Below are 13,309 nucleotides of genomic sequence, written 5' to 3' on the forward strand. Positions count from 1 at the left end.
TGAGAGACGGCAGACGCATACTTGAGTATGTAGTGGACGAAACAGCTCATTCACACAGAGACACGCAGAACAAGCAGATTATATGTTTATTTTTGCGTTTTAATATTCACAAACCATGTCGCGATTTGATTTATTGTGCAGCTCTACTTTCAATTTATTCATCCATCAATCAGTTTGCACATTTTACATGACATCTGCGTTATTACCAGCATTTCAGTAATAGAAGTGTACATTAATCGTACGTACGGTGCTCGGCAGGGGTCAAAAAGGATTTAAACAGTGAATTTTGAAGTGATCTCTTCTTGTAAACTTAGAGATGTGATTCGGACAGCAATTAAATCGCCACACGATCTTGGTGTTTGTAATTCGGCCGGGGATTTTTACCCGGGTGGTGGGAGAAAAACCCTGACATTCTGGATTCGGACGGCAATAAACTCCCCAACTAACCCCTGTACATGTTGAAAATACCTTACGACCCCCGAGAAACAGTTACCATCCGAATAGGACTATCGATTGTCGTTTTTAAGAACTGATATTGATTTTTAAATTCCAATGACTGATGCTGTTTTCAGTTGGTGCGTGATCAAAAGTTCACTAAACATTATTTGTAGTGCGCATACGATTAGATCTTTTAATCTAAAAAGTGCAAGTATTGTACAAGTATTGTACAAAAACACACCTGATGTAAAAAGGTCAAGTGAAAAGTGATCTGAACGCACCCGACGTCGTACTTACGGCCTCCCAGGACCATGAATAGTGAGCACCTGTTCAGGCAACCCATCACTTATTTCTTTGCATCTCTCAAATGAATACGATGGTTCATAATCGAGGGCCAGTGACTGTGCTTGGCCGACCATTATTACTCTGTTAATCATTTTCATAAGCTTCGGTCTACCTTCACGTTCACCTGTCCTGTTCCTCTTCTTTCTTTTTTCCGAACGGTGGATTACCTCACGGTAAAGAGCAAATTTCAATCAAAACGTTATAAACCCATCATAACAGCACTCCACCCTGGCTCAAAAACTCACATTATCAGCGGTTTGGCAGCGGCCGGCGTGTGAAGAGTATTGGCCCTGAGGGAAACGAAAGAGGACGTGATTACAGCTATGGAGAGTGGCAGCTTTGCTTACTCCCTCCGAGTGCTCTGGGTGTGTAGAGAAGGCAAGACCGTTCAGGGTTATGCAATGGAGGAGTGATTATGAGACGGCCGTGTGGTGCTCATTTACTGCTCACGCTGTGACCGAGACACCGGGCAGCCTGACCGCTGAGTGTGAAGTTGCCATGTGCTGCGCTGCATATGGTTATCATTGTTTTCAGATTTACTGACCACACTTACCATTAAGCTTGTGCTTTTATTCTATTTTTTTTTTTTTTTTTTTGCTTTGACAGCATGTTTGAGATTATATGCTATCAAGACTTTTTTAGTTCATATGCTCATTCTTAGACTACGAGTCTCAGCGTTTTTTAAATAGTGGTGTTAAGGGAATTACTACTACTACTACTGCTCATACTTGGGGTTAGGCATGCAAATGCAGATACAAATGCTTGGCCAACACATTTTAAATGTGCAGGCGCATGCGTAAATGCGAAGTCTCACTGGCGATGGTTACAGACCGTTTTTGCAAAAATCCCATCTTCTTCTGTAGGGTGTCTGCGACACACAACGATTAAAGCTGAAAGTAGGGTGAATTTTGGCTGCACCACATTTACAACCTGAACTTACATTGCTTTGTGGATAAAACGGTCAAGTAATGTTATATTTTAAGAGGCTTATTGATCTTGACACAAAGTCATGCAGGTCTGCTGAAGTCTTTTCTGCGATACTTTGATTTAGCGGACAAAACTTTTGATGGTTAACTTGAAGACTTCAGATGTTTATAATAATGTAATAAGATTTTCTTTTAAAGAATATTTTTTTCCCCTTTATTATCCACCATGACGTTTTTTTTTTATTCTATGACCGACCCCAAAAAACATCAAAATGAATTGCATGAGCATCATGTCATTGACATATGTGACAATGAATATTGTTCACCCAAAAATGAAAATCCAATCATATTATGTAATAATAAAAAAGGTTTTTGTCAATGCAATAATTGTCAATGGGGTACAGTGTTATTTTGAACCTCACTGACTTTAATTATGGACAAAAACAGTGTGGTCGTAACATGTTTTACACTTTTCTAAAAGAAGTCTTCAGCTCACCAAGGCTGTATTTATTTGATAAAAAATACAGTAAAACATTAATATTGTGAAATTTTATATAACTGTTTTCTATCTGATAAAATGTAAGTTATTCCTGTGATCAACTCCAGTCTTCAGTGTCACATGATCCTTCAGAAATCATTCTAATATGCTGATTCGATGCTCAAGAAACATTTCTGATCATTATCAATGTTGAAAACAGTTGTGCTGCTTCATAGTTTAGTGGAAACAATGTGAAAATTGAATGTGAAAAGTCTTTATTGTCCTTTTTGAAATGCATCTTTGCTGAATAAACTTTTTCAGCGACATTTTTGAACAGTAGTGTATCGTCTTTTGGTTTCAACAATAGAAAGTCATACAGGTTTGAAGATGAGTGATGACAGAATTAATTTACATTTTTGGGTGAACTATCCCTTTAAGCATGCAACCTGCAACCTTTCCTTGAGAAGGAATTAATCAAGTGTGAGAGGTGAAAAGAGTCTCTAAGGCTTGCTGTTTTCAGCGTTACTCTCCCTGTCTTGCTGCTGTACTTGGCTGGTGTATTAACAGTGCTATTTTTCTTGCCGGCTCCTTTTTCAGGTCCTGGTCTGCTGATCCAAACTATCCAAATCTCCAGTGTTAGTTCTCAACCTTCGAAACCACAGCATCAACAGGGCCCCTGCGTTCCCAGAATCTGAGCTCCACGCGACCCAAACCGACTCGGTTACTCTGAAAAGGCTCTGGAAACTTGAGAACGAAAAACCGGAAGGCAATTCATAAGGCAAAATAGATTTTCCATTCCTCCGGCCTTCCGCATCCATAACCAGACGGAGAGCTGAAGTTAGACGGTCTGTTGATTTTGATGACGCGATTGTTGGAGAAATACGGATATCTGGTTGCTTGTGGTTCTCTCAGACATCCGGCTGTCAACTACCCGGAGTGAAGTAAGCACTACCGAAAGAGAGGATTCTAGGATAGGTTCATGCCGCGGTTGCGCCGCTGTATGGAGGTGTAAGGGAGGAGCGGGACTCTTGTGGGACGCTGGTGGAGTTCTGGCTGGTGGGGATCATGGGAAAAGAGCAGGATCTTCTGCAAGCGGTCAAGAATGGAGATCTAGCTACTACACAGAAACTGCTGGCCAAGGTTAAAGCCAGCAAAAGCAGTGAGTAACAGTTCATTGCTATTCTAACACAGCTTTTGATGTGCATCCATTGCTTTCGCAGCCCCTCGTTGGCTAAAAGGGAGCTAAAAGATGGGCTGTGAAACGTTTGAATATTTCTTCTGATGATCCTGGTTTGATATTCATACACCCATGACTAGGGCTGGCGGGTGATATATCTCAAAAAGATTCTTGATATGCATGTACTTGCTCTAAAATGGTCTGCAATGGTAAACTGTTGAACAGATTCTGCATGTTTTTCACATTTTCTCCATGAAATGTGAGAGACATTATGTAAGATTTTAAAGAGTAGTTTGACCATAATTCTGAAAATTGTCATTTTTTTATTCACCCTCATGTCCATCCAAAGCTGTATGACTTTCTTTCTTCCATAGAAGAAGTTTAGCGTAATGTCCACGCTGCTCTTTTTTAATACACTGAAAGTAGATCATAGTCGTCAATTTTATTCATAGACTATATTCCGAGTTTTCTTAAGCCATACAATAGCTTCAAGTGAGGAACAGACTGAAATATTTAGGCTACAATGTGCTCAAATTCTCCTGTTTTGTTCCACTGAAGAAATAAGGGTCATGCAGGTTTGGAATGATGTAAGTAAATGATGAAAGATTTTAATTTTGGGTTAACTTGGTTAAGCATGCTAATTCATGGTTGAATGCATGATCAAATTAGCCACAATATTTACTTAATAAGCATGCAATGTGGTGATGTGAAGAACTTTCACTTTCGCACGCTTTCTGTAAAATTGTTGCAGAATTCATGTATTTGTCATTTTACTCATGACAAATAAAGTCATTGGGAAACACATTTGCACATATTTACTTGCACATAGCCCCAGTTACACAGGTTTATTTCACGAGGTCAAAGATCGGGACTCGCTTGTCTGCTCAACAGTGGTGACTGTTGTTTTGGTTAAGTGTATTTCTATGCTCTTTCTAATGATCTAACACGAATGAACTCACTGCCCAGACAGTCCCATTCATGCCTGTTTTTCCCAGTCCCACCAGTTGGTCTTTGTTTGAGGTTTATTTTATCTCCTGGTGTGTGTTCTTTAAGAGCAGTGCGATTGGCCTTTGGAACATCTTGCCAACCGGGTCCTGATAACATCAACAGACTCTACTGCGTGTGTGCACTCTACTTTTATCTCTTTATGGCAGCACATTAGGAGAGAGCTGTGTGCACTCGACTCCAGCATAAAGAGCCCATGCTCTCTGTGATGTGGTCCAGTCTGTAGAGGGGAAGAGAGACAGACGTTCCCCCAATAAGACCTCACAAACTGCCAGGCATCAGAAGAGAAACGGGGTCTTTTCTCTGGGATAACATGCAATATGCCACTAAAGTCTGTATGTTACAGTCGTTTTACTATGGTAAAGAAGTATAGTTGTGCAAATCAGTCGTTGCATTTTAAATTGAAATGGTATTATTTTGTAGAAACTAGGGATGCTAACGATTAATCGATGACTAATGATTAACGATCGATAGGGCTGCAACAAACGATTATTTTGGTAATCGATTAATCTAACGATTATTGGAACGATTAATCGACTAATCATCGATTATTTTCACAGACTAATCAGTAAGTTTGGAACGATTATTCAGCTTTTCCAATTATTTAAAACATTGAGTTATACATATTCTAACTATAATATAAAAAAAGAAAATCACTTCAGCTTTTGAAATAGTTGTTTTAATGAACTTTGAGCCAACTAAACAGGTCATTCTCTTTAAGTTTTCAGATTTCGGTCCAACTCAAATCACACACAAATGCTCTCTAAGCATTGTTTAATAGGCCCACTGCTTTTCTTAGAACTGAAACAGAAAAAGGGACATTTACTTCAGGACACAAAGAATGGTAAAATATTAATCTGCAAACAATTATTATAATTATAAAATTACAATCTTTTTTTACATGACAATTGAGCTGACAGAGACGTTCTCATTCACCTTTTAATTTATAGTATGAAAAAGTAACTGCCATGATATTGTTCCTATATCATAGGAAGGATAGGCCTATAACATCTCGTTTTGTAAGTCTTCATGATTATTGAACAAAATACAGGCAAGTGATAAGACTATAATAATACCTAATATACTAATAGTGTTACAATAATAAAAACAGCCCTGACTCCTAAGCTGGATCAAGCTTTATTCTATACAAAATAAGTCATCACATTACTGTAATTATATTACTATTGATAATATTATTACTATTATTAGTAGTATTGCATTCTCTAATAAAGAGAGATTTGCCGCTGGTTAGTAAGCTCCAGCTGGAGAACACTCACTTCTCACCGGCTCCTCTTTTGCCGGGATGTTTCCTCTTGCACTCCAACATGCATGTTGTGCTCCTGTGAAAATTGCACACGACAGCATTCTTGATTTGAAGTTTTGTGAAACTTTCCCAAACCTAAACCTTGCTAGTTCGGATTCGTTTGCACTGTCATAATTCGCGCTGTATTTTCTTCTACCGCAATAGCATTTGCAAGGTCTGCACTACACTAGCGCTACAGCGCCGTAGCGGTCAAATCGCGGGATTGCAGGCCCTTACATTAGGTCACGTGAGATCAAACGACTACTCGACAACAAAGATATTTGTCGACAAATTTTTATTGTCGACGTTGTCGACAACGTCGACTAATCGTTGAAGCCCTAACGATCGATTAATAATTGAATCGCTAAAACGGGTCGATAGTCGATTAAGCAAGGTCATGTGCATGCGTGCTACTCAACCGTGAAACACGTAAAGCAGACACGAGGAGAAATGAAGCGAACGTGCCGGAGTTATGTTTGGGACCATTTTACGTTAAAAGAGTTACACCTTTATGACTTTGCGGGTGCATTCAGAATTTTCCTTTCGGTGCATTCCTAATTTAATGTATTCTTGCTGAATAAAAGTATTAATTTCTTTAAAGGTGACATATTAGGCCCCTTTTCACAATATGTAATATAAATCTATGGTGTCCCCAGAATGTGTCTGTGAAATTACAGCTCAAAAGACAACCCAGATCATTTATTATAGCTTGTCAAAGTTCGCCTTTTTTGGGCGTGAGCAAAAACGCACCATTTTTGTGTGTGTGTCCATTTAAATGCAAATGAGCTGCTGCTCCCCGACCCCGTTCAGAAGACGGACGATCCTTTACACAAGCTTCGGATACTCCGTCAATAACAAAACACGTTTAGACTTAACCTGGACGTTTCTGAATGGTTAGTGGATACAGTTATACAGTTGTTGTGGAGTTATATTGATTCACCTCATCAACTTGCATGTGCCGTCATGTTTAACTTTTACACAAGTTGACAGTTCCCCGAGCTCTTTATAAGACAGCTGTGACATTTTTTGGTCAAATAGTGCTCTGTGCAGCCAACGACAGAACGGTTTGAGTGCTTTGCTCGAACTTTTGTCATTGCGTTAGAACTGGTTACACTGTTGTCGCTCGCGAAAACCAAATGGCGGCGCCGTGGGTGGAAACGTGTAGATTAAGGGGCAGTAATATTATAATAATTAAGATCCCCTTCCTACGTCAGAATTGTTTTATTTTTTGACATGCTTGCAGAGAAAGGCTTACCAACCCAAAGTTACTGGGTTGTCACTTTTCATGTTTTCTGGGTTGGTAGATGCACCGGGGACCCGATTATAGCACTTAAACACGGAAAAAGTCTGATTTTCATGATATGTCCCCTTTAAATTAAAACAAGCTAATCCTAAACTTTTGAACGTTACTGCACTGTATATTCACATCATAAGATAATCGCTGTCCTGAAAGGAAAATACTCTCATGCGACTTCACACCTGGGGCGACCTTAGCCCTAAATATACCTTTGTACCTTGCAGGTGACCTTTTCACATGTTTGCGAAGGTGCTTGTAATTATCCATTAAAACACAGGGAACTTTGTCTTTTGAAGATCGTGTCCTCTTGTTGGACAGGTGCCTGTATTTATCGCCGGTAACTTGGCAGTATGTTTGCCTGGGCCTCATGGAAAAGAGTATAGGTCTGAGTATAGGTCTAAGAATAGGGCTGTATCCGAAATCGACCCCTTGAAGTTCACTTGAAGAAGTGAATGAAAACGAGGGAGTGAATTCAGACAGCCGTTGAGCGTACATCGCCTGTACACTTGTTATTGCAGTGCAATGTGGGATTGAATAATTGCACTCAATAACGTCCACTATGGTTTCAGACACCACTACAAATGGCTGTCCCCTCAAATAATGCCCTATTTGAGGGTATAGGGGGCGATTTCGGGTTCAGCCTTGGTTTTTTTTTGTTTTCTCTACACACCTTGCCGCTTTAACACCTGGTCATCGAGACTTCTACCTTTACAATTGACTGTTGGGTTTTTATTTGGACTTAAGCTTCAGGATTTGATTTCCAAGGCCAGCGAGAGGTCAGTATGATAACCCAGCACCACCTCAGCTATTCTTTACCCGAGTGCGTGTAAACACACACAGATAATACAGCCACTTCAAGGCAGGACAGGGTCACGAGTCGATCTCGTGTATAACCTTCTCTTTTGTCTTTTCAGGCCAGAATCAAGGCCCGAGCCATTGTGTGAGTGGCACACAGGCTGAGTTATTGCTCTATAATGTCATCTTTAGTGCGCTAAGGGTCATAATCGCTTTCATACAGTCATTAACGCGCGGCGGGCTTTTGTGGCCCTCATCCTTCAGGCTGGAGAAGACCCGGCCAGCTGACTAGCCTTCCCAGCATGCCTCCGCCCCTTCGTTCCCGCCGCTTTGTCTCAGTCCCTCAGGGGCTGCGCCGCAGCCTGTCAGATTACCCACGACCCTTTGTTCCAACTCGCAGCTTTACTAATTCATCACCTTGCGCTCCGCACACGTGCTCACCCAGGCTGCGCAACCCAACAAACATTTAATGCATCCATTGATGATGAACGCATCCGTTGCTCCCCTTGACATCTGCCAGCGCAGGTTTGCTTTCACCCCCGTTCAGACTCTCATAAATCATGATGAAGACCCAGATGGTGGCCAAACAGATTACAGGGTATTATATGAGACCCTTCTTATCATGTCCTGGTCTTATCATGACCTATTTTAGATCTCCATGTTTGTATGTATGTTGATAAAGTTCTCATGGTGAGTCCCGAGCACGTTCGATATACGCTGACTTTGGTTTTTGTAGGATGGATTTTTTTTTTCTTCTTGCCCTTTTTTCTTTCCAATAAGAGATGGAAGTCTGAGGTTTGGGTGGAATTGTGCAGTAATTTGTTTGTGTGGGTTAGTGTGATAATGTTTTGGGTTAAATCCATGGAGTAATCCTTTATGATTCCAGATTTACGCCAGACGTTTGATCCTCTAAGTCCTGTTGTTTTTAGTGCTGGGATGTTTGTAGGCACATGTTTTTCAAAGGTACAAGATACAACATGATAAAGTGACAAATCTCTTCCATGTAAATCTGAGTTTTTGTCCCAGCCTGCCGCGACTGGCACATTTTGTCGTTTGGTTTGTACTTTTGCTGCTTCAACCAGAGTGAAATTTCATCTACGTCCATCATTTCCTCTGTCAATCCAGAAAACTGTCATAGTGTTGGGTCAGTAGGATTTTTTTGTTTAAAAGAAATGAATACGTTTATTCAGCAAGTACACATGAAAATAATCAAAAGTGACAAAGACATTTGTAATGTTACAAAAGCATGCATGATGATTATCGACAATTTTGTACATGCATCAACAACAGAAGTGTCATTTACAGTCTTTAAAGATTGAGTGTTGAGTTTCTAAATGCTTCTTGAACTTCTATGGTTTCTTGCTCTCGGCACCCAGTAATTCGCCACACAAAGCACATTGTGGTCGGCACAAAGCGTGTTTATCCTCGTTGCTGAGAATGTACTCAGATTAAGTACCATTGTATTTAATTAACTGGATTATCCAAGTATAGGAATTAGGCTACCTCATGGTTATTTGACATATAAACCAATTTTTTACAGAATAAGATTTTGGTCATACCACCCACCACTAACCTCCAGCATCTTGGATTCAGGGTGCAGAAGTTCCCCATCAGTGTTTTCTCTTGTTTAATACTCAGTTCAATGAATGTGGTTTTGACCTCAAAGAGCCGGTGGTGGTGGTTTCTCAGTTTGTATCGACGCCGCTCAACATCAGAATCACAGATGATTTCATTTGATCCTCTGAAAGAGCCACTGTGGTGGTTTTTCATTCATTACTTTGTGGTTAAACTGCATGTTAATGATGCTCCTTTATATCAAGCAAACCCCCATCACTACTAGTGAAAAAAACTAGGGGAAACTAATGAGATTTTCTCCTTTTGGTCGGGGGGGACATATTGAAGGGGACGTGTTAAAACCCTTTTTGACAGACTGTGAAATTCTGTCTCTGTATGGTGGTTGTCTGTCGAGTCTGACACTTGCCTGCTAAATGTTTAATTGGCTCGCTAAAGAGAAACGTCCTGAGAGCATGTCAGGTGCTGTTCAGAAGATGAGAAATATTCCTATATAAGGCTATAAGGGCTGTTGTCACCTGAATTATCTCTGATCATTTCAACCAAACAGCCATATATATATATATATATATATAATATATAGCTTATGATGTGATGCTAAAGAAACTATGGAAGCTTGTTTCCGCCACAAAATAAAAAATAAAGAAAGTAATTGCGAATTATTACCTCGCAGTTCTGACTTTTTTTCTCTCAGATTGTAAACTTGCAATTATGAGTCAGTCTTTTTTCCCTCATAAATGGACTTTATAACTTGCTATTGCGAGTTTATATCTCACTATTCTGAAGAAAGAACTCGCAATTGTGAGAAGAAAAGTCGCAATTATCTTTTTAAATGTTTTATTCCACTGTGGAAAGCAAGCCTCCGTAAGAAACACTTCTTTTCAATGTGAAAACAGTTGTGCTACTTAATATTTTTAGGGAAACCGTGATACATTTTTTTCAGGATTTTTCGATTAATAGACAGTTCAAAGTCTTACATTTGATCAATTTAATGTGTCTTTGCTAAATAAAAGTATTCATTTCTTAACAAAATCTTACTGACCCCATACTTTTCAATTGTATCTTAAATTTGTATAAAAATTTTTGTTTTCTGAGAATATCAGAAAAAAATGAGTGACTCTCCACATGAAACGTGTGTGTTAGAGGCCCGAAACACAATCGTATTACATTCTGAAAGTAGTTAACCATCTGAACAGTTGAATGGTTGAAATCATCCTGTTTGTGTGTGTGCATTTGACCCATGCACTGTTTATTTTCCGTCGCGGTCTTATCTCCTTATCCTGCATTTGTTGTGTCCATCTCGCAGATGCAGTCTTCAGTGTGTCACTGAATAGCTTTGAGATTACGGCAATTATTCTCTGCCTATGAATGCGCATTCAAACGTTATCTTCCTGACACAGAGGACTCGTGCTGAGAAAAGTGCTACAGTCTTGCCTGAGGCCAGACTAATGCTGAATAAACCACAGAACAGTCCCTCAAAGGCCGCTTTGCTGTCGTTTAGCTTACATGCACAGTATCCCAGCAGGTTTTTTGGCTGTATTTAGGGATGGAAAGTTACTATAAGTGCACACAGCTTTTAGTAAAACCCCACCAGAGCTTCATAACACTGAAGTCAATTAATGCATAAGCCCCGTCGCATACGACCAGTGACTACGCCACGTTTCTTTTCCACACAGGAATGCGGGAGCAGAATCTGGTAGTATGTGGAAAATAGGTCAATATTACCTCAGAACACTGTATGCAGTGACTTATGAGCCACAGCTGCCTTGAGCCTAGTGTTTCACAGATCATTTTCTGGCACTCTTCCTTCTCCGAGCATGCCAACCATTGTCCAGGCTTCGACATAACACTCCAAACTTTGAATGAGGGGGGAAAAAAATGCACAAGAATAGGAGAGATGATGTCAGCTAGAGGGAATGTACGCCCCACAGCGCTCTCTGTGTCCTCTAATAGAGTTTGAATGAGTGCGTTCAACAGGTACTGCAAGACTTTCTGTGCGGAGACGGTCGTGGACGAGGGCACTTCACAACACTATACTAGTGTACAGTCTGCACTGCACAGGGGGATACTTTTTAAAATAATGGTCGATAATGGTAATCAGACGATATTTACACACCGAGTGAGTTCTTTGGCTGGTTTAGGCCTGTCATTTATTCAACCGATTCATTAAAAAATGTTGAATCATTTCGGAACGAAATAGAGACATATTAACCGCTCTGTTGTGGCTTTATTTGGAAATATTTTTGTTGGCAAAATAGACAATATTGGGTCTAAAAAATTACATTTTTGTTACCCTCTGGTGCTCTTCGCATGGCGGTCAAAAATTACAGAATTTATTAATTTTTTTTAAATGAAAGGAATGTGCTGTATTTTAGTTTGATAATGTTTTTTATTTAATATTTTGTATTTTTAGGGGATTTTATGGTACTACATTATATTTACGCAGTAATTATAATCCATGTTACGAGCATAATCCATGTTTCGAGCATAGACCTGAAAATTAAATTTTCAACTTAAACTGGTGTAAACCGTGAATGCTTTGGAGCACAGACTTGAGTTTGATCTCTTTTTAAAGACGACACTTGGCAAATTACTTGGAAATTGTTTTAGCTACAGAATTTTACGTTTATTGCAATGAAAAATGCACAAAAATACTATTCAAATTTTTTATATGAAATCTATATTTTCAAAAACATGTTTTACTCTAAAACTGCAAGAAAATCAAAGCCATAAATCTAAAGTGTGTTCCAAATTTGAGGTTGATATCTCCAATAAATGAGCATTCAGTCAGATTTTGTTTGGCCGCAGTACCAAAAGCTTCCACTAGATGAAATTCGTCTACCATTAATTTCCAATGTGTCATTTTTGACCGCGAGGAGCACAAGTGTGACTATTTTTTTCAGGAACATTAAACCTTTTCGAATCATGTCCATGATTTTTCCGTGTGTTCACATAGCAAGTGCCAAAACCTTTACCAAGTTTCGTACAATTCCGATGAAGTAAAGAAATTAAATCAAATCAAAACTTTACATTTTTCGGTCAAAAATGACGAAGAGTACCAGAGGGTTAAACTTCTGTATAAAACCAATATCACGCTGCTCTCTCAAGGCGTGTTTGTTGTTTTTTTGCAAAGTAAGTGACATACTTGATATTGTCAGCTTCCATATCGTTAAAACAACAATTACGATATTATCGTCCATGAATGATACATAATGCACATCATCCCTAATGATAATGGCGATATCAGGGTTGGGGAGTAACTAAATATAGCAACACTACTAACTGAGGGATATTTTTAATCATACAGCAGTTGAATTTTGAATCCTTGAATTTGATTGGCTGATTGTTCCAATAATTCTGATGTAACAATCCACCAGCACTGGGGCTTTTTAAACCAGTTAGTAGCAACAAGTGGGCCTTTATGACCTTTATGACACCTACTGATCGTAATGAGTGAGTCATTGAATCCTTTACTAAACCAATTCATTCATTCTTCAAGCCGGGATAATATTCGGAACAACATCTGACTTGCTCTTGTGAAATTTCTTAATTAATGTTTTCTTAAAATGTTTTTTTTATTTATTTTTTTATACAAACTGTAATTTGGTTAAAGTGCCTCTATTATGCTATTTTAAAGTTCCTAATTTTGTTTTGGATGTCATTATTGTTACATGCATCAAAGGTAAAAAAACACTTACATTTTCTCATAATATAGAATGTAAATCACTTAATTTCTCAAAAAATTTAAAATGACTTGCTCAAAGATCCTGTCTCTCTAAACCCCCTCCTTTCCACGAGTTGAGCACAGTCTGTTGTGATTGGTCTACTCTGCTCTGATTGGTCAGATGGCCCAGTCTGTTGTGATTGGTCTACTCTACTCTGATTGGTCAGATGACCCAGTGTGTTGTGATTGGTCTACTCTGCTCTGATTGGTCAGATGGCCCAGTCTGTTGTGATTGGTCTACTCTGCTCT

The 13,309-nt window shown here is 39.2% G+C and overlaps 1 protein-coding gene across 3 annotated transcripts in view; it reads left to right on the forward strand.

Annotated features, from left to right (window-relative positions):
• The window catches only part of LOC130085445 (caskin-2), a 72,693-nt gene that overhangs the window by 2,039 nt on the left and 57,345 nt on the right, over window positions 1-13,309 (forward strand). For all 3 annotated transcript variants that reach the window (XM_056251207.1, XM_056251213.1, XM_056251220.1), the window contains exon 2: window positions 2,785-3,346. In XM_056251207.1, the coding sequence (XP_056107182.1) occupies window positions 3,253-3,346 (94 nt within the window). In that variant the 5' untranslated portion in view covers window positions 2,785-3,252. The remainder of the gene's footprint in view (window positions 1-2,784; window positions 3,347-13,309) is intronic.

Source organism: Rhinichthys klamathensis, unplaced genomic scaffold, assembly GCF_029890125.1.
Source record: "Rhinichthys klamathensis goyatoka isolate OS25496 unplaced genomic scaffold, OSU_Roscu_1.1 h1tg000004l_1, whole genome shotgun sequence".
NCBI lineage: Eukaryota > Metazoa > Chordata > Actinopteri > Cypriniformes > Leuciscidae > Rhinichthys > Rhinichthys klamathensis.